At 42.4% G+C, this 18,979-nt stretch overlaps 1 protein-coding gene across 1 annotated transcript in view; it reads right to left on the bottom strand.

Annotated features, from left to right (window-relative positions):
- The window catches only part of LOC109902249 (kinesin-like protein KIF14), a 60,993-nt gene that overhangs the window by 28,414 nt on the left and 13,600 nt on the right, over positions 1 to 18,979 (bottom strand). The window contains exons 14-23 of the mRNA XM_020498458.2: positions 17,246 to 17,430; positions 16,140 to 16,242; positions 15,851 to 16,008; positions 15,520 to 15,667; positions 12,518 to 12,809; positions 12,110 to 12,203; positions 11,743 to 11,884; positions 11,283 to 11,386; positions 10,121 to 10,224; positions 8,439 to 8,669 (exon numbers count right to left, since the gene is read on the bottom strand). Coding sequence (XP_020354047.2) covers positions 8,439 to 8,669; positions 10,121 to 10,224; positions 11,283 to 11,386; positions 11,743 to 11,884; positions 12,110 to 12,203; positions 12,518 to 12,809; positions 15,520 to 15,667; positions 15,851 to 16,008; positions 16,140 to 16,242; positions 17,246 to 17,430 — 1,561 coding nt within the window. The remainder of the gene's footprint in view (positions 1 to 8,438; positions 8,670 to 10,120; positions 10,225 to 11,282; positions 11,387 to 11,742; positions 11,885 to 12,109; positions 12,204 to 12,517; positions 12,810 to 15,519; positions 15,668 to 15,850; positions 16,009 to 16,139; positions 16,243 to 17,245; positions 17,431 to 18,979) is intronic.

Genomic DNA, 18,979 nt, shown 5'->3' with positions numbered 1-18,979 from the left:
AACAACGCTACGGTGCAGGTCTTTCAGTGCAGTTATTTCTCGTCACGCTTCAGCCTCGGAAAATATTTGTTTGTAAGTTCGATGAAAGCATATTGCTAGTGATGATAATCTTGTTATTGATAGAATTACTTACTTACCAATGTTAGTTGTTTGCATTTACTCACACAAATTGCCTCGTCTTTCATGTATGCCGTCAGCTGTATTACTTTGCTCGTGCGTCATGTAAACGAATTGTAAAACATACTGTAATGAAACAGGTAGGGAGCAGGCCTCGAACTCTCAACCTTCTAGCCCGAGGTCCGGCGCGCTATCGACTGTGCCGCAAAAGCATGCTCATGCGGCAGAGTCCATTTCCGCGGTTATAAACCCGGGGTCGTTACAATACTGAACTTTTGTTACTGTTTCTAGTGTAATATGCTTTGTTATTGTACAGAGGTGGTTGCACATTATTAGAGTAATTGAAGGCCAATTACCATATGACTAGCAACCAGCTATCTGGTTTGGCATCATGCCAGATACATGGTACCTTGGCACGTGTTTTGTATTTATGCAACTTCAATTTAAAATGTATAATGTAGAGTTACAGTATGTCGATGTGAATTGAATACTGAAGTATATTATTTTCTGTATTTTGCAGTTTCACAACAAACGTTTACAATATAGTCATTCAAGAAAAGTGACGCCTTGGGAGTTTTATTGAAGACTTAGTTGTTAGCTATCTGTCTAGTTTTGGTATGGGAACACAACTCCAGGACAGAAGTGGGGCTCAAAACAGGTGGGGCATTTGGACTGCCTGCGCAACTCTGTAAAAAACAAAGTTGTACACTGTATATATACACATTTTTACTTAAATTTGTTACCATTTCAGAAAACGTTTTGCTCTAGATTGCAGGAAATGTCAGTTACAAGTGTTGAAAAAAGCAAAAATATGCGTCCATGATTCTACGTCATGATTCGTATAGTAGTAGCATGCAATTTCACGAAATAGAGATCTGTAATTTGAATTTTTTTAAATCACGCAACAGCCCATCAGTTGTTTTAGTGGAGTAAAAAAATTAAAATGGTCAATCAAGGTTTTATGAGGACAAAGGTTGACATCACCCAGCACTATTGGTGACAACACTTACAACAGCGCTTCCTTCACCCACATATTAGATGTGGAAAACATTGTCTATTGCAGAATTGTTTCAAGAATGAGTTTTTCAAGAAAACACCCACAGCACACTGTTGCCTATTGTCTGAAGTGTCAGGAGGATAACATATACAGTGCCTTCAGAAAGTATTTTCACCCCTGGAGTTTTTCCGCATTGTTGTGTTACAGCCTGAATTTAAAATTGATTAAATTGAGATTTTGCATCACTGGCCTACATACATAATTCCACTTTGAATTAGGGTAATGTTTTTAGAACGTTTTACAAATGAATTAAACATGAAAAGCTTGAGTCAATATATATTCAACCCCTGTTATGGCAAGCCTAAAGTTCAGGAGTAATATTGCGCTTAACAAGTCACACAATAAGTTGCATGAACTCACTGTGTGCAATAAGTGTTTAACATGATTTTTGAAATCAATACCATCTGTGTACGTCCCTTAGTCGAGAAGCGAATTTCAAACAGATTCAACCACAAGACCAGTGATGTTTACCAATGCCTCGCCAAGAAGGGCTACCATTGGTAGATGGCAAGAATATATCCTTTTGAGCATAGTGGAGTCATTACACTTTGGATGGTGTATCAATACACCCAGTCACTACAAAGATACAGGCGTCCTTCCAAACTCAGTTGTCAGACCGACCGAAAAGAGCTTTTTTATTTATTCCTTGTTATTTTTTATTTATTTTTAAATGTTGTGAAAGGCCCATAAGTAAGCATTTCACTGTTAGTCTACACCTGTTGTTTAATAAGCATGTGAAATATACAATTTGATTTGTAGAAAATTGTTAGTTTAATGCCTGTGATAGGAGAAAACTGAGGGTGGATCAACAACATTGTAGTTAGTCCACAATATTAACCTAAAAAAACTGTGAAAAGACATTCACAAGGCCGCTGGCCCAGACGGATTACCAAGACGTGTGCTCCAGACATGCGCTGACCAACTGGCAGGTGTCTTCACTGACATTTTCAACATGATTGATTGAGTCTGTAATACCAACATGTTTCAAGCAGACCACCATAGTCCCTGTGCCCAAGAGCACAACCTCCCTAAATGACTGCACTCACGTCCGTAGCCATGAAGTGCTTTGAAAGGCTGGTAATGGCTCACATTAACACCATTATCCCAGAAACCCTAGACCATCTCCAATTTGCATACTGCACCAACAGATCCACAGATGATGCAATCTCTATTGCACTCCACACTGCCCTTTCCCACCTGGACAAAAGGAACACCTACATGAGAATACTATTAATTGACTATAGCTCAGCATTCAATACCATAGTACCCTCAAAGCTCATCATTAAGCTAAGGAACCTGGGACTAAAACACCTCAAAATGCAACTGGATCCTGGCATTCCTGACGGGCCGCCCCCAGGTGGTGAGTGTAAGTAGCAACACATCTGCCACGCTGATCCTCAACACTGGAGCCTCATGGGTGCGTGCTCAGTCCCCTCCTGTACTCCCTGTTCACCCACGACTGCATGGCCAGGCACGACTCCAACACCATCATTAAGTTTGCAGACGACAACAGTGGTAGTAGACCTGATCACGGACAACAACGAGACAGCCTATAGGGAGGAGTTTAGAGAGCTGGCCGGGTGGTGGAGAATAACAGCCTATCCCTCAACGTAATCAAGACAAAGGAGATGATTGTGGACTACAGGAAAAGGAGGACCGAGCACCCCCCCCATTTTCATCAACGGGGTTGTAGTGGAGCAGGTTTAGAGCTTCAAGTTCCTTGGTGTCCACATCACCAACAAACTAGAATGGTCCAAACACATCAAGACAGTCGTGAAGAGGGCACCACAAAACCTATTCCCCATCAGGAGACTGAAAAGATTTGGCATGGGTGCTCAGATCCTCAGAAGGTTCTACAGCTGCAACATCGAGAGCATCTTGACTGGTTGCATCACTGCCTGGTACGGCAACTGCTCGGTATCCGACCGTGTCAGAAGAAGGCCCTAAAAATTGTCAAAGACCTCAGCCACCCCAGTCATAGACTGTCCTCTCTGCTACCGCATGGCAGGCGGTACCGGAGCGCCAAGTCTAGGACAAAAAGGCTTCAACAGATTTTACCCCCAAGCAATAAGACTCCTGAACATCAAATGGCTACCAGGACGGTAGCCTTATTTTACCAGGAGAGTTGTCTGAGAAGGGGGGGATGGAGGGGGGAGGAATGAATGAGCTAATTGTAAGCTGGGGATGATTAGGTGGCCATGATGGTATGATGGCCAGGACACCGGGGTTAACATCCCTACTCTTACGATAAGTGCCATGGGATCTTTAGTGACACAGAGTCAGGACACCCGTTTAATGTCCCACCCAAAAGACGTCACCCTACACAGGGCAATGTCCACAATCACTGCCCTGAGGCATTGGGATATTTTTTTTAGACCAGAGGAAAGGGTGCCTCCTACTGGCCCTCCAACACCACTTCCAGCAGCATCTGGTCTCCCATCCAGGGACTGACCAGGACCAACCCTGCTTAGCTTCAGAAGCAAGCCAGCAGTTGGATGCAGGGTGGTATGCTGCTTGAATAATTGTTTATTTAAGACTGTGCAAATATTGTACAATCCAGGAGTGCAAAGCTCTTAGAGACTTACCCAGAAAGACTCACAGCTGTAATTGCTGCCAAAGATGATTCTAACATGTATTGACTCAGGGGTGTGAATACTTATCTAATGAAGATAGTTCTATTTTCACAAATGTTATAATTTCTCTTCCACTTTGACTGAGTATTTTGTGTAGATCGTTGACAAAAAAATGTATTCATTTTAATCCCACTTTGTAACAACAAAATGTTTTAAAAAGTCAAAGAGGTGTGAGTACTTTCTGAAGGCACTGTGGGCTTAAACCTGTTATTTCAGGAGTGCCAAGCACTGACAAAGACTTTACTATAGGTGTATAAGACCAGGGTCACATGCATGATTAATGGGAGAGAAACTTACAGTACTCTCAACTAGAGGGCGACCGATTATGATTTTTCAACGCCGATACCGATTATTGGAGGACCAAAAAAGCCCATACCGATTAATCTGCTGATTTTTTAAATACTTTTTTGTAATAATGACAATTACAACAATACTGAATGAACACTTATTTTAACGTAATATAATACATCAATAAAATCAATTTAGCCTCAAGTAAATAATGAAACGTGTTCAATTTGGTTTAAATAATGCAAAAACAAAGTGTTGGAGAAGAAAGTAAAAGTGCAATATGTGCTATGTAAGAAAGCTAACGTTTCAGTTCCTTGCTCAGAACATGAGAACATGTGAAAGCTGGTGGTTCCTTTTGACACGAGTCTTCAATATTCCCAGGTAAGAAGTTTGAGGTTGTAGTTATTATAGGAATTATAGGACTATTTCCCTCTATACCATTTGTATTTCATTAACCTTTGAATATTAGATGTTCTTATAGGCACTTTAGTATTGCCAGTGTAACAGTATAGCTTCCGTCCCTCTCCTCGCTCCTCCCTGGACTCGAACCAGCAACACAACAGCCACCATTGAAGCAGCGTTACCCATGCAGAGCAAGGGGAACAACTACTAGAAGGCTCAGAGCGAGTGACGTTTGAAACGCTATTAGATTGCGCTAACTAGCTAGCCATTTCACTTCGATTACACCAGCCTCATCTCGGGAGTTGATAGGCTTGAAGTTATAAACAGCGCAATGCTTGACGCACAACGAAGAGCTGCTGTCAAAACGCACGAAAGTGCTGTTTGAATTAACATTTATGCGCCTGCTTCTGCCTACCACCGCTCAGTCAGATACTTAGATACCTGAATGCTCAGTCAGATTATATGCAATGCAGGACACGCTAGATAATATCTAGTAATATCATCAACCATGTGTAGTTAACTAGTGATTATGATTGATTGTTTTTTTATAAGATACGTTTAATGCTAGCTAGCAATTTACCTTGGCTTACTGCATTTGTGTAACAGGCAGTTAGGTCTCCTTGTAGAGTGCAACGAGAGAGGCAGGTCGTTATTGCGTTGGACTAGTTAACTGTAATGTTGCAAGATTGGATCCCCCGGACTGACAAGGTGAAAATCTGTTCTGTTCTGCCCCTGAACGAGGCAGTTAACCCACCGTTCCTAGGCCGTCATTGAAAATAAGAATATGTTCTTAATTAACAGACTTGCCTAGTTAAATAAAAAAGGTATAAAAAAAAAAAAAAGATTTAAAAAAATAATAATAATAGGCGCACAAAAAGACAAGATTTCCGATTGTTATGAAAACTTGAAATCAGCCCTAATTAAATCGGCCATTACGATTAATCGGTCGACCTCAACTCTCAACATTGACAGTGAGATATACTTTAACCAACAACCCTGGGGACGGTTGCACCAGTTGGGCATAAAAAAGTTGGTCTTACATGCTTGGTCGGGTGTTGAGCTTCCGACTTTGGGATCAGAATTTACATCTATTGCACCAACCAACCAAAAATATGACTAGTCATAGCTAATTCCGGCGTAAGCAATGCACGTACATGAGATTTGATGCTTCATAATGATGGTTGCTAGACAGCGCCCATTACTAGGCTGTTACCATCCTTACCATATAGACTCCCCTTTTTTTTCTACTGTGTTATTGACTTGTTAATTATTTACTCCATGTGTAACTCTGTGTTGTCTGTTCACACTGCTATGCTTTATCTTGGCCAGGTCGTAGTTGCAAATGAGAACTTGTTCTCAACTAGCCTACCTGGTTAAATAAAGGTGAAATAGAAAATACATTTTAAAAACCATATAAACTTTGCGAGCCATGTTCCATCACTTTGCAAAGCCCAATGCTACGCATGTACGTTTTCTTAACCACAACTGGATTAAATGAATCAATAATTACTGTAGAAATGAATGACGATATACAAATTGGTGTGGGTCTAAGGCAGGGTGTGAAAATGTCAGTGAAGACACTTGCCAGTTGGTCCACGTATGCTTGGAGTACATGTCATGGTAATCCATCTGGCCCAGCGGCTTTGTAAATGTTGACCTGTTTAAAGGTCTTGCTCACATCAGCTACCGAGAGCATTACCACACAGTCATCCAGAACAGCTGGTGCTCTCATCATGCATGCTTCAGTGATGCTTGCCTCGAAGCGACCATTTAGCTTGCCCGGTAGGCACGAATCATTAGGCAGCTCGTGTCTGGGTTTCCCTTTGTGGTCCATAAGAGAGTTTTCAAGCCCTAACACATCTGTGGAGTGTCAGAGCCAGTGTAGTAGGATTCAATCTTAATCCTGTATTGACGCTTTGCTTGTTTGATGGTTCGTCTGAGGGCATAGCGGGATTTCTTATAAGTGTCCGGATTAGTGTCCAGCTCCTTGAAAGTGGCAGCTCTAGCCTTTAGCTCGATGCGGATGTTACCTGTACTCCATGGCTTCTGGTACGGTTTCTGAGGGGACGATGTCGTCGATGCACTTATTGATGAAGCCGGTGACTGAAGTGGTATACTCCTCAATGCCATTGGATGAATTCCCGGGAACATATTCCAGTCTGTGCTAGCAAACCAGTCCTGTAGCGTAGCATCCACGTCATCTGACCACTTCCGTATTGAGCGAGTCACTGGTACTTCCTGGTTTAGTTTTTGCTTGTAAGCAGGAATCAGGAGGATAGAATTATTGTCAGACTTGCCAAACGGAGGGTGGGGTAGAGCTTTGTATGCATCTCTGTGTGTGGAGTAAAGGTGGTCGAGAGTTTTTTCCCCCTCTGGTTCCTCTGATTTGTTTGCCTGCATTAAAGTCCCCGGCCACTAGGAGCACCGCTTCTGGATGAGCATTTTCTTGTCTGCTTATGGCCTTATACAGTTTGAGTGCGGTCTTAGTGCCAGCATCGGTTTGTGATGGTAAATAGATGGCTACGAATAATATAGATGAGAACGATTGGTAGATAGTGTGGTCTACAGCTTATCATAAGGCACTCGAGACTTCTTTAGTATTAGACATTGCGCACCAGCCGTTATTGACAAGTAGGCACACCCCCACCCCTCGTCTTACCAGACATAGCTTCTCTGTCCTGCCGGTGCATGGAAAATCGCGCCAGCTCCATTTTCCCCGCCGTCGTTTAGTCACTACTCAGTGAAACATAAGATATTACAGTTAATGTCCCGTCGGTAGGATAATCTTGATCGTAGGTCATCAATTTTATTTTCCATTGATTGCACTTTGGCCAATAGAACGGGTGGCAGTGGGGGTTTACTCGCTCGCCTACGAAATCTCAAAAGGCAGCCTGACCTCCGCCTCCTTTTTATCAGTCTTTTCTTCACACAAATTACAGGGATTTGGGCCTGTTCCTGAGAAAGCAGTATATCCTTCGCATCGGACTCGTTAAAGGAAAAAGCTTCTTCCAGTTTGAGGTGAGTAATCACTGTTCTGATGTCCAGAAGTTATTTTCAGTCATAAGAGACGGTAGCAGCAATATTATGTACAAAATAAGTTGCAAAAAACTAACAAAATAGCACAGTCGGTTAGGAGCACATAAAACATCAGCCATCCTCTCCGGCGCCATTCTACTAAAGCAATAGCCGTGTGTGGTCAACTATAATTTCAGCATCGCTAAGATTGGGACAGCGTTATAGCGCTGCTTTGAAACAAGCCTGTGGACTCGTCTAGTTTGTTCGTCTAACAGTGTTATCAGGACATTTTGCAAGAATGTTATAGCCTAAGCTAGTGTATAATAAGGTGTGATTATTTTTATCTTCACTCACATAGTAGCCCAGGCTATATCCCAGACTAAAAGCCCTGGTCTTTTAATCAATGTAATTTTGATTCACCAAATCTCTGTCTGGTTATTTGATCTCTGGCTGGGCAAATAAGTGGAGGCAGCTCCACTATTAGTTTGCTAATATCTGATCAGACACATTCGGCATGCTATAATGTAGCATAAATCAAGTTTATTATTTTGCTAATGACTCGTGCTTAGGAAACTCAAAAGGCCCAGGAGTTTGTGAAATATGAACACGAGACTCGCATCCTTTCGAAAATATAGATTGCTATTATTTTCTGTGCATATCATGATGAAGATTCCAATTTAACACCACACGCCTGCTCCCTACAAGGTGTAGAATCAACGCCTAGGCATACATAGCTCGTATTAGTGTTTACGCCCAGGTGGTGCAACAGATATAATTTTTAGGTCCAGCGTAGAGCACATTTTACATTGGACAACCCACTTACAAATCAACTGGTGCAACCGGCTCCTGGTGTTGCAAGCACATAACCTACTGAGCAATGGAACATTGAAGAATGGAACATTGTGAATTTTGAGATGCAGACTTACCACTCTCCTGACAGTCATCATCCAGGCCATCGTACAGGCCGGAGATGGTCGTCACGGCTGTGTACACACAGTAGAGGTCAGAGCTCAGCCTGTCTGCCATGCTCTCCTCGTAGCTGTGACACCCGCGCAGCTGGCCCACCATCTGGCCAATCAAATCTTTGCAGATCCCCGTTAGGGTGGAATCTAATGAGCTGCGGTGCAGCGAGGGCGTTTTGGCCACACCCATCAGACCTGGAACAGAGACAGACAAGTAGGCCAAAATAATTACATGGAATATGAAGGAAACTCCACGTGGACTACGAGAGCTATAACTGTAGGCCTATAGTAAGCTTGCGAAATTATTCACCCCCTTGGCATTTTTTTGCTGCCTTACAACCTGGAAATAAAATCTATATTTGGTGGTTTGTATCACAACACGCATACCATTTTGAAGATGCAAAATATGTTTTGTGAAACAAACAAGAAATAAGACAAAAAAACAGAAAACTTGAGCATGCATAACTGTTCATCCCACAAAGTCAAGACCTTTTGCAGCAATTACAGCTGCAAGTCTATTGGGGTATGTCTCTAAGCTTGGCACATCTAGCCACTGGGATTTTTGTCCATTCTTCAAGGCAAAACTGCTCCAGCTCCTTCAAGTTGGATGGGTTCCACTGGTATACAGCAATCTTTAAGTCATACCACAGATTCTCAATTGGATTGAGGTCTGGGCTTTGACTAGGCCATTCCAAGTCATTTAAATGTTTCCCCTTAAACCACTCGAGTGTGGCTTTAGCAGTATGCTTAGGGTCATTGTCCTGCTGGAAGGTGAACCTCTGTACCAGTCTCAAATCTCAAAGACTGAAACAGGTTTCCCCTCAAGAATTTCCCTGTATTTAGCGCCATCCATCATTCCGTCAATTTTGACCAGTTTCCCAGTCCCTGCCGATGAAAAACATCCCCACAGCATGATGCTGCCACCACCATACTTCACGGTGAGGATGGCGGGGTGATGAGAGGTGTTGGGTTTGCCCCAGACAGTGTTTTCCTTGATGGCCAAAAAGCTCAATTTTAGTCACATCTGACCAGAGTACCTTCTTCCATATGTTTTGGGAGCCACCCACATGCCTTTTGGCGAACACACCTTATTGTTCAAAGTTTCAGATATTTTTTTATAACCCAACCCTGATCTGTACTTCTCCACAACTTTGTCCCTGACCTGTTTGGAGAGCTCCTTGAGCTTCATGGTGCCCCTTGCTTGGTGGTAGCCCTTGATTAGTGGTGTGGCAGAGACTGGGGCATATCAGAACAGGTGTATATATACTGAGATCATGTGACAGATCATGTGACACTTAAATAAATTCCACCTGTGCGCAATCTAACTAAATATGTGACTTCTGAAGGTAATTGGTTGCACCAGCTAGGGGCTTCATAGCAAAGGGGGTGAATACATATGCACGCACAACATCTCAATTTTGGATATTTTAGAATTTTTTTAAACAAGTTACTTTTTGCATTTCACTTCACCCATTTGGACTATTTTGTGTATGTCCATTACATAAAATCCATTTAAATTGCAGCTTGTAATGCAACAAAATACACCTAATGTTATACCATTGTTTCATTTTTATATACAGTAGACTGGAAAAGAAACTAGAAGTACTTCAGTGTCTTACACACACAGGACCGCACAACACACATACCAGAGGACTGTGAGGTGTTACTATTATGAAGGCTTTGAATAGGGTGCACTCGGATTTCGTAGAGACGCCCTGAAATCCTCCTGCTCTTCAACAGGCTTCTGCTCCTATAATGGTGGGGGACAAACAAAAAAACACACATTACTAATGTTTCTTGGAATGGATCTCAACAGTCTAACACAGCATTGCCCCGACTTTCACTGATGTGAAAGCAAATTCATGTCTGATAGGCACTACGCACCAGCTACATTTCATTCACCTATCCTGTTATCATATCAGTGCAGATGAAGGAGAGGAGACAGGAGCAGAGAAGGAGAGGCCATTTAAAATAATTGAGAGCCAAACATTGGTTGGCAGAATGTGAGTGTTCTCTCGGGCAGCGTCCCAATTACTCACACTTTGTACACTCCCGTCAATGGTGAATTCCCTCCAGCTAAGGCTTTCAAAAAATCCAAAGCTTTTAAAATCCATGACGGGGAGTGAACACTTTGGGAAAAGCAGGGCTACGGGAGACAGAGACACACACACAGCCAGACCGACAGAGATAAACAGGGCACTAGCTGTGGCTGCTAGTGGGTTCAGGGTAGACTCCAGAGGATTCAGGTGAGAGTGAGTAGCGAGTAGCGAGAGAGACCGAGATGGTTTCCATGTTTCCTTTGGCCTCCTCTCCTTCACTGCAGGCACCACCAGGCCCATAAACATAGCCAACAAAAGAAATAGCGTGGGGGGAAAAATTTGGGAAATGTTTCTGTGTGGTTACTTCACACTGAGGTGAAGAAAAATTATACATTGAACTTCCAGGATGTGCCAAGTAGTAAATCAACAGAGTGGAAATATCATTACGAGCGCTGTAGAAGAAAAAAAAAATATATATATATATATATATATATATATATGTTCAACGAATGATAGTTTTCTATGTTCACTCAAGTGAGCTAAAAAAAAAACACGGTTTTCCACATTCAACTTAGTTCTGACACATTTTTGCATGTGAGTTCAATTGAGGAGAATAGAGAGAAAGAGTAGAGACTAGGTTTGTGTCCCAAAATGGCACCCTATTCTGTACATAGTGCACTATTGTTGACCACAGCCCCATAGGGCCTGGTCAATAGTAGTGTACTATATAGAGAATAGGGTGCCTTTTGGGATGCACATTAGAAATTACCTTCTGCGTGAGAAGGAGGCGGTTGAGGAAGCCGATATATCTTGCTCCCACTCATCATTGGGGTCGTAAAACACGTCGTCATCTTTACAGGCGCTGCTGTCCCCCTGGGGAAGGAGAATAAATGACTGCTCAGTTTAACCCCAGACTCATTTATTCATCTTAAATGAGAAATTACAGGAACGGAGGATGCCCCTCATGCATAAACAAGCGTTTTGTAAATTAGGTGTGCACCGGCAAAATCTACAAAGGGCGGACTGACTGTTCCACTGGTTGAGTGCGAGACAAACACAGGGTGGGAGAATGCAGTCTAAATCGACTTGATAGTGGTATGATAACTACCGACTAGATTAACCAGAGAGTATCCACATTTCAATAAAAATGCACCCAACACAGCTCTTTAAATTCAGATGGACAACATATGCATTAGTAGCAAGGAATAACTCAAATGACTGTTACTGACCTGGTCGAGTTCCCTCATGGCAGCCAGGTTGCTCTGGAATTTCTCCAGACTCCAGAAGGTGGAGATGCCCAGTTTGGTGTTCTGCACCTGGACCTGCAGCTCTCCCTTTCCCCCTCCGCCCTCCTTCCCAGACCCCTCGTGTCTAAAAACAGTGAAGATTGAGATTAATCTAAAAAGGAAGAGAAAGAGACCTTGGACTCAATGAGACCCCACCCTGCCCAAATAAAGGTTAAATTAAATAAAACAAGAGATAATTTCCTGATAGATGGATCTACAGTAATATCTCAATATGCAGCAAAACAAAGGACTATTTCATATAAATATTTATTTCATATAAATATTTAATATAGATTCTCTCCGCTCGTACCTGCTGAAAACTGTGTTCTTCATGAGTTTGCCACTGATCTTGTTGGCTTCCTCGATCATCAGAGACAACTTCATGGCGTCCCACTGTGGAGGGACTTAAGACAACAGACCACAGAGCATTAGTGTATTTCCTAGGGACAAAATTAAAGCAAACAGAACCAAACTGGGAGGGATGTACCCGAGTTTGTCCAATAGAAACTCTAATTTCCTTTGCAAAAAAAAGTTTTTCTACAGTTTGCTATGGTGTGGACTAATGAATACACACCAGGTCATCAGAACTGTAACTAGCTACAACACTAGAACCATGCTGTGACGTAATGGAAACGACACTTATCTTTACAACACAGCGCTAGCTATTCGTTTCCTCGTGAATACAACCCGAGGATGAAAATTCCCAACAATGGTTTACCGTTTTTCAGAGTCTGGCTTCCTTTCTGCGCCACTTTCCTTTGCATCTCCTCAAGGTCTTTGCCGATCTTCCTCTTCTCTGCCTCGAGGGCCTCCACCACCTTGGCCTGTCGGACACCGTGATCGGCCATGGCCTGCCGTGTGGCCTGGGCCTCCATGTGGAGGCGGAGACGTGTCTTGTGCGTGTCCACTTCCTGCTCCAGCTCCACCTTGGCAAACTGCAGCTCCTCCATCTTAGAGACCACCCGCTGCTGGTCCATCTCTTGACACCGCTTCCTTTCGCTCTCCTCCTCCTGGGGGAAGGAAAGCACCATTGTCAATGAGTAAAAGGTCTTACAGGCCTAATGCAGTCGTTTTATGTATCAAATCATTTCTGTGTAACAAACAATTAAGTACATTACTGTAATAGATTTCCATGAAAAGAGGGCAAAAGTAGTTTATCAAAACTATTTCAAGCAAGAATTTTGCTAGGGCTGTCTAGAGTGGTCTGCGTGGGGAAAACTGAAAACTAGCTGTTATTCGTTGAAAGTTAAGTTGTCTATTAACCAATTTACCACATGGTGATGTCACCACAGAAATCTGAAACCTGTGCAGATTGTATTTTCAAAACAGCATAAAAGGATTATAGAAGGATCCAGACACTTTTTTTTGCAATTTCACTTGTTTTTGAGAAAGGAAAAGCGCATAGAGATTTGGTTGTTAAAAAGCAAACTTCTCAGGTTACACCGTTGTATGACTACAAAATGTTACACCTAACCTTTAAAATCAAGTAAAGGACATGGTCAGGTAAAAAAAAAAGTCACAAGGTCAGATGGAAACACCAAATTTGTCTGTAAACTTTCCAAATGTCGACAAAACACAGTAGACAAGGTGGGATCTTTTTGTGTCTGTAAAATGTATTATGCTAGAAATGGCGTAATGTATGCGCAAATATTGATATAATAACCATCATATTGAAATAAACTTGAGTCACGTGATTATATGTTCTGTGGTCCGCCCACTACGACTTAGGAAAGCATGCAGGTTATTAAGCTACAGATGAACTTCACAGGGTGGTGAAAGTGCACGAGGAGCTTGATGCTCCTTTCAATTAAATATCAAGGGTCTTATTCTGGTGACATGATCGATGCTTGGCTGCCGTTTGACAAATACAAAATTATCCCACTCTTAATAATCTCATCATGTAGGTAGCCTACTCGAACTGTATCTGCAAGCTGTTCGCTATGTAACGCAACATTTGTGGGAAATCCATCATCACAGTTGAAAATGCAATAGAAACCCATTTAACTTGTATTTTTTGTTCAGTACATGGGAATTTAAGCATAAAAGTAATTGTGTGCATTAACGTCATCACGTACAGCTTTTTGTCTAGAGATTGAAACATCTCCGGTGCGAAAATGGGTATCTAGACCCAAGGTCGAGGCCTCGACCTCGCCCTGTGCAACTGGGTCCTGGACTTTCTGACGGGCCGCACCCAGGTGAAGGTAGGAAACAACTCCACCCCACTGATCTTCAACACTGGGGGCCCACAAGGGTGCGTTCTTAGCCCCCTCCTGTACTCCCTGTTCACCCATGACTGTGTGGCCATGCACACTTCCAACTCAATCATCAAGTTTGCAGATGACACTACAGTGGTAGGCTTGATTACCAACAACGACAAGGCCTACAGGGAGGTGGCGAGGGCCCTCGGAGTGTGGTGTCAGGAAAATAACCTCTCACTCAACATCAACAAAGGAGATGATCGTGGACTTCAGGAAACAGCAGAGGGAGCACCCCCCCATCCACATCGATGGTAGAGTAGTGGAGAAGGTGGAAAGTTAAGTTCCTCCGTGTACACATCACAGACAAACTGAAAAGGTCCACCCACACAGACAGCGTGGTGAAAAAGACGCAACAGCGCCTCTTCCACCTCAGGAGGCTGAAGAAATTTGGCTTGTCACCTAAAACACTCACAAACTTCTACAGATGCACAATCGAGAGCATCCTGTCGGGCTGTATCACCGCCTGGTACGGCAACTGCACCGACCTCAACCGCAAGGCTCTCCAGAGGGTAGTGCCTTCTGCACAACGCATCACCGGGGGCAAACTACCTGCCCTACAGCACCAGATGTCACAGAAAGGCCAAAAAGATCATCAAGGACAACAACCACCCGAGCCACTGCCTGTTCACCCCGCAATCATCCAGAAGACGAGGTCAGTACAGGTGCATCAAAGATGGGACCAAGAGACTGAAAAACAGCTTCTAACAGCCATCACTAACAGAGAGGCTGTTGCCAACATACTGACTCAAATCTCTGGCCACTTTAATAAATGGACTTAATAAAGGTTTCACCAGTCACTTTAATAATGTTTACATATTATATTACCCATCTCATATGTATATACCGTATTCTATACCATCTACTGCCTCTCGCCTATGCTGCACAGCCATCCATATATTTATATGTACATATTCTTATTCATCCCTTTACATTGTGTGTGTATAAGGTAGTTGTTGTGAATTTGTTAGATTACTTGTTAAATATTACCGCATTGTCAGAACTACATTCGCATTCAGATCTGTCAGCAATTGGAGCAGATGACCACAAAACAGTATACTGAATGACTGACTACAAAATGTTACACCGTTGCAGGGTTTTTTCTGGATCAAAATGGGACTTAGGCGCTGGGCGTGGCCAACGTTGGACCGAGAAAACACTTAAGCGGCCCACCCGATACTTTTCTATGCAGAGAAAAACCTGCCGTGGTATCCCTATGACTACAAAATGTTACACCGAGTGACTATGCCGGATAAGTAGCCAACACTTGTGGTGCGTCTGATTTAGCTGGTCATTGGTCAATTCAGTAGCCCTGACATTACACCGTTATACCAAATGACTCACTTTATACAAGACAGTGAAGACACCATGGTACTTTACATAAGGTCTGATGTGAACATGAAGGCAGTGGCTGAGATTTTCATTCACACAGTCCTACATGTGCGTAAAGCCATGGTTGGCGTACCAGTTCTCTCTCCAGGGCTTTGATCCTGTTCTCATACTGAGTCTTCTGGTCAGACAGCTCCTTCTGGGCCATTTCTTTGGCCACCTGGATCCCATGCATCATCTCCTCTTTGGCCTTCAGCCTGGCCTCCTCGATCTCCTCTTCCAGTCTAGAAAGAAACAAAATGGCCTCCTAATTGCATTAACACGTTTTCGAACAAGTGCAGTATTGCATCATCGATGTGATCATCTAAAAATATTTTCACCCAGTACGCATGGGACTTTCAGTTATTCACATTGACGTGTGACAGGAATCATATCGCAATCGTTTCTGAATCTTGTGGTCGACTCACTGCGCTCTTTGCCCGGAGAGCAGCTCATTTTTGGCAAACTCAAAGTCCTTATGGCCATCTCCGTCGCCCGTCCAGCATGACACGCGTTTCCCAGACTGCACCTCTGCCGGGTGGTTGAAGCGGAAGTAATGGTCGCCGCCCAGGATCACCCTGTCACCCTAGAAACCACAGAGATATATAAAAAATATTTTTAAAACGTGAGTGATTCATGATTGAGCTCACACTCAGGTTTCTAATATTGTACCTTGTGCTTTTTATTATTCATCGTATGTGTGTACACAATACGTACATGATGCAGGACAGTGGTCTCAGATACCAGGTTCCCGTTGACAAAGGTCTTGGCGTTTTCTATGGGGATGATGCTGACTTCACCATTCACATTGGAAATTACACTGGAAAGGAACAGTTTAGTCAATTCTAGCCATAACGCAACTTAAACCATACAAGAATGACAACAAAAGGACACTGGAATAGAGGTGTTTCCTATTAAATAACCTGGAGAAGAAAGAAAAAATCTACAGACAGAAGAATCTACGACCGGTCAAGAACGACGACAAAATTACACTGGAATAAAGTTATTTCATGTCAAACAAACATTAAAATATAAGCAAGTGACAGACGGGACTAATTAGTAGGCTATACGAGGCTATGGTACGATTGTTTTTCCCATGTGTAACTCACGTTGTTTTTGTTACACTGCTTTGCTTTATCTTGGCCAGGTTGCAGTTGTAAATGAGAACTTGTTCTCAACTGGCCTATCTGGTTAAATAAAAGGTGAAACAAAAAAGATTCACTGGTCATCCCCAAAGCCAACACTCCCTTTGGCCGCCTTTCCTTGCAGTTCTCTGCTGCCAATGACTGGAACGAATTGCAAAAAAATCACTGAAGTTGGAGACATATCCCCCTCACTAACTTTAAGCGCCAGCTGTCAGAGCAGCTTACCGATCGCTGCAGCTGTACACAGCCCATCTGTAAATAGCCCATCCAACCAACTACCTACCTACCTCATCCCCATATTTGTTTTTCTGCTCTTTTGCACACCAGTATTTCTAATTGCACATCCTCATCTGCACATATAACTCCAGTGTAAATTGCTAAATTGTAATTACTTTGTCACTATTGGCCTATTTATTGCCTTACCTCCTTACTTCATTTGCACTCACTGTATACAGATTTTCTATTGTGTTATTGACTGTACGTTTGTGTATGCCATGTGTAACTCTGTGTTGTTGTTTTTGTCGCACTGCTTTGCTTTATCTTGGCCAGGTCGCAGTTGTAAATGATAACTTGTTCTCAACTGGCCTACCTGGTTAAATAAAGATAAAAAATAAATTTGTGCTTCCCCTTTTTAAAAGACGCTATTTAAAACCAAAGAGGTGGGTCGGTTCTCCTCACCAGTGGTGGTCTGCGATAAGGGCCCCAGACAGCTGGATGTCGTGGGCGGACGCTGACTTGTGCTGGCCGACCTTGGTCTGCCCCTCCTTAATCATGTATAACAGCATCTCCGACAGCTGCGGGTCCTCGTTCAGGTTTACCAGGTTGGGCAGCCGGTTGTCCACCTTAAACGTGATGCCCGCTTTCTGAGAGGGAAACAGGGAGAGGGAAGCAGACAAATATAGGAAGGAATTGACTTTGAAAAAATGTACAATAGACAATGTTTTTAATAAAAAGTGTTAAAAATATATTAAGGATCATTCTTGCTGAAACCCTCATATTAAAACACCAATGGTATTCACTAAATTGGTTTATATATAGGATAACAGCTTTTTCATTATTATTTGATTATTTTACATGTGATAAGGCCAAAGGGCCAGAGATAATTACAGACATCTGTGATAATCTGAAGTACTGTTAAGGGAATTTTTATCAATGATGACTAATTATGTATACATTTCAATCAGGACTGACTAGTCCAAATGCTGTTATGTACTGTACATATATGAATTTTCTCTCTTGCTCCCATTCCCAATTGTATATAATATAGTCAGGAGTTTAGAACAGTGCCTTGGTACAAATGAATGAACTATCTCCAGATGGCAGGTACGGACTATCTCTAGACTGTCTAGAATGCTATCTACACTGATGAATTGACCTTGGCTACAAAACATATAGGAATTTAGAACTCCTCTATCAATTGGTCTTTCGAGCTGGATCTAAATACCCCTCCCTGTTATCTGGAGGTAGTACGCTGAAAATCGTGCACGGACGAGAGTTTGACTCGTTTTACTAAAGACCTGACTTCTGAATTGAGGTTAAAATTCAGGCCTGCGTATTATCACAGATTCCAGGAAAGGTGACTAGATTCAAACGAACAGTGCTTTTCCCAGTCGGCAGCAGGTATAGTAGCCTTTATTCTCGATTCTGGGGGGATTTGAGTTATTTAATTGATGTTCTAAAATGTTCAGAATTCATCAATAATGGGAGCTTTGCTATTCCCACAGGGTTTTGTATGACCAACATACACTGGGTTTTGTATAACCGATATACACTGAAGCAGGTTCGAAAATAACCTGTGGTAATGTGCAATACCGTAAATAAACTAAACTTAATCATGAGAGGCACACCCGCCCGAGATTAAGACGGGATATTAAATAGGTACTGGGGGATAGGACGGTGATCTTGTACAAATACTGGGCATGGGGAGACAGCAAGAATGCGCAAGATAACTGGATTGGCCAATTGAATTGTGGCAGTATTGATCATCGTTCCGATTCAACTAATACTACGGAAATATCCAAATAAGGAGGAGAGGGAACTTAAATCTAAAGAAATTAGATAAAAGCCAAATCTATAGACAGGATAGTTCCATGCGAGAGGGGAGTCTAACAATTAGTGGCGTGAGATAACGATTATTAGCGTTCTTTAAAAGCCCTCTGACACAAGCGGAAAATAAGATATTAACTAGGGATTTACAAATCCTGGGCTTGGGTAAGACCTAATATCTGATTCAAAAGTCAAAGCTATTGATAAGATTTCCATCAAAGAGACACACACATAGTCAGACAGAAAAGGAACAAAAATGATTTAGTAACGGTAAATTGCAAATTTATAGAAGTACATAGAATTTAAAATTAAATATAGAAAAGGCATAGATAAGTGATTAAATACCATAGCTCAGTAACGGTAAGG

The sequence above is a fragment of the Oncorhynchus kisutch genome, linkage group LG13 (genome assembly GCF_002021735.2).
Source record: "Oncorhynchus kisutch isolate 150728-3 linkage group LG13, Okis_V2, whole genome shotgun sequence".
Classification (NCBI taxonomy): domain Eukaryota; kingdom Metazoa; phylum Chordata; class Actinopteri; order Salmoniformes; family Salmonidae; genus Oncorhynchus; species Oncorhynchus kisutch.
The sequence above is the reverse complement of the archived record's forward strand: the minus strand, read 5'-3'. Positions and strand labels throughout refer to the sequence as shown.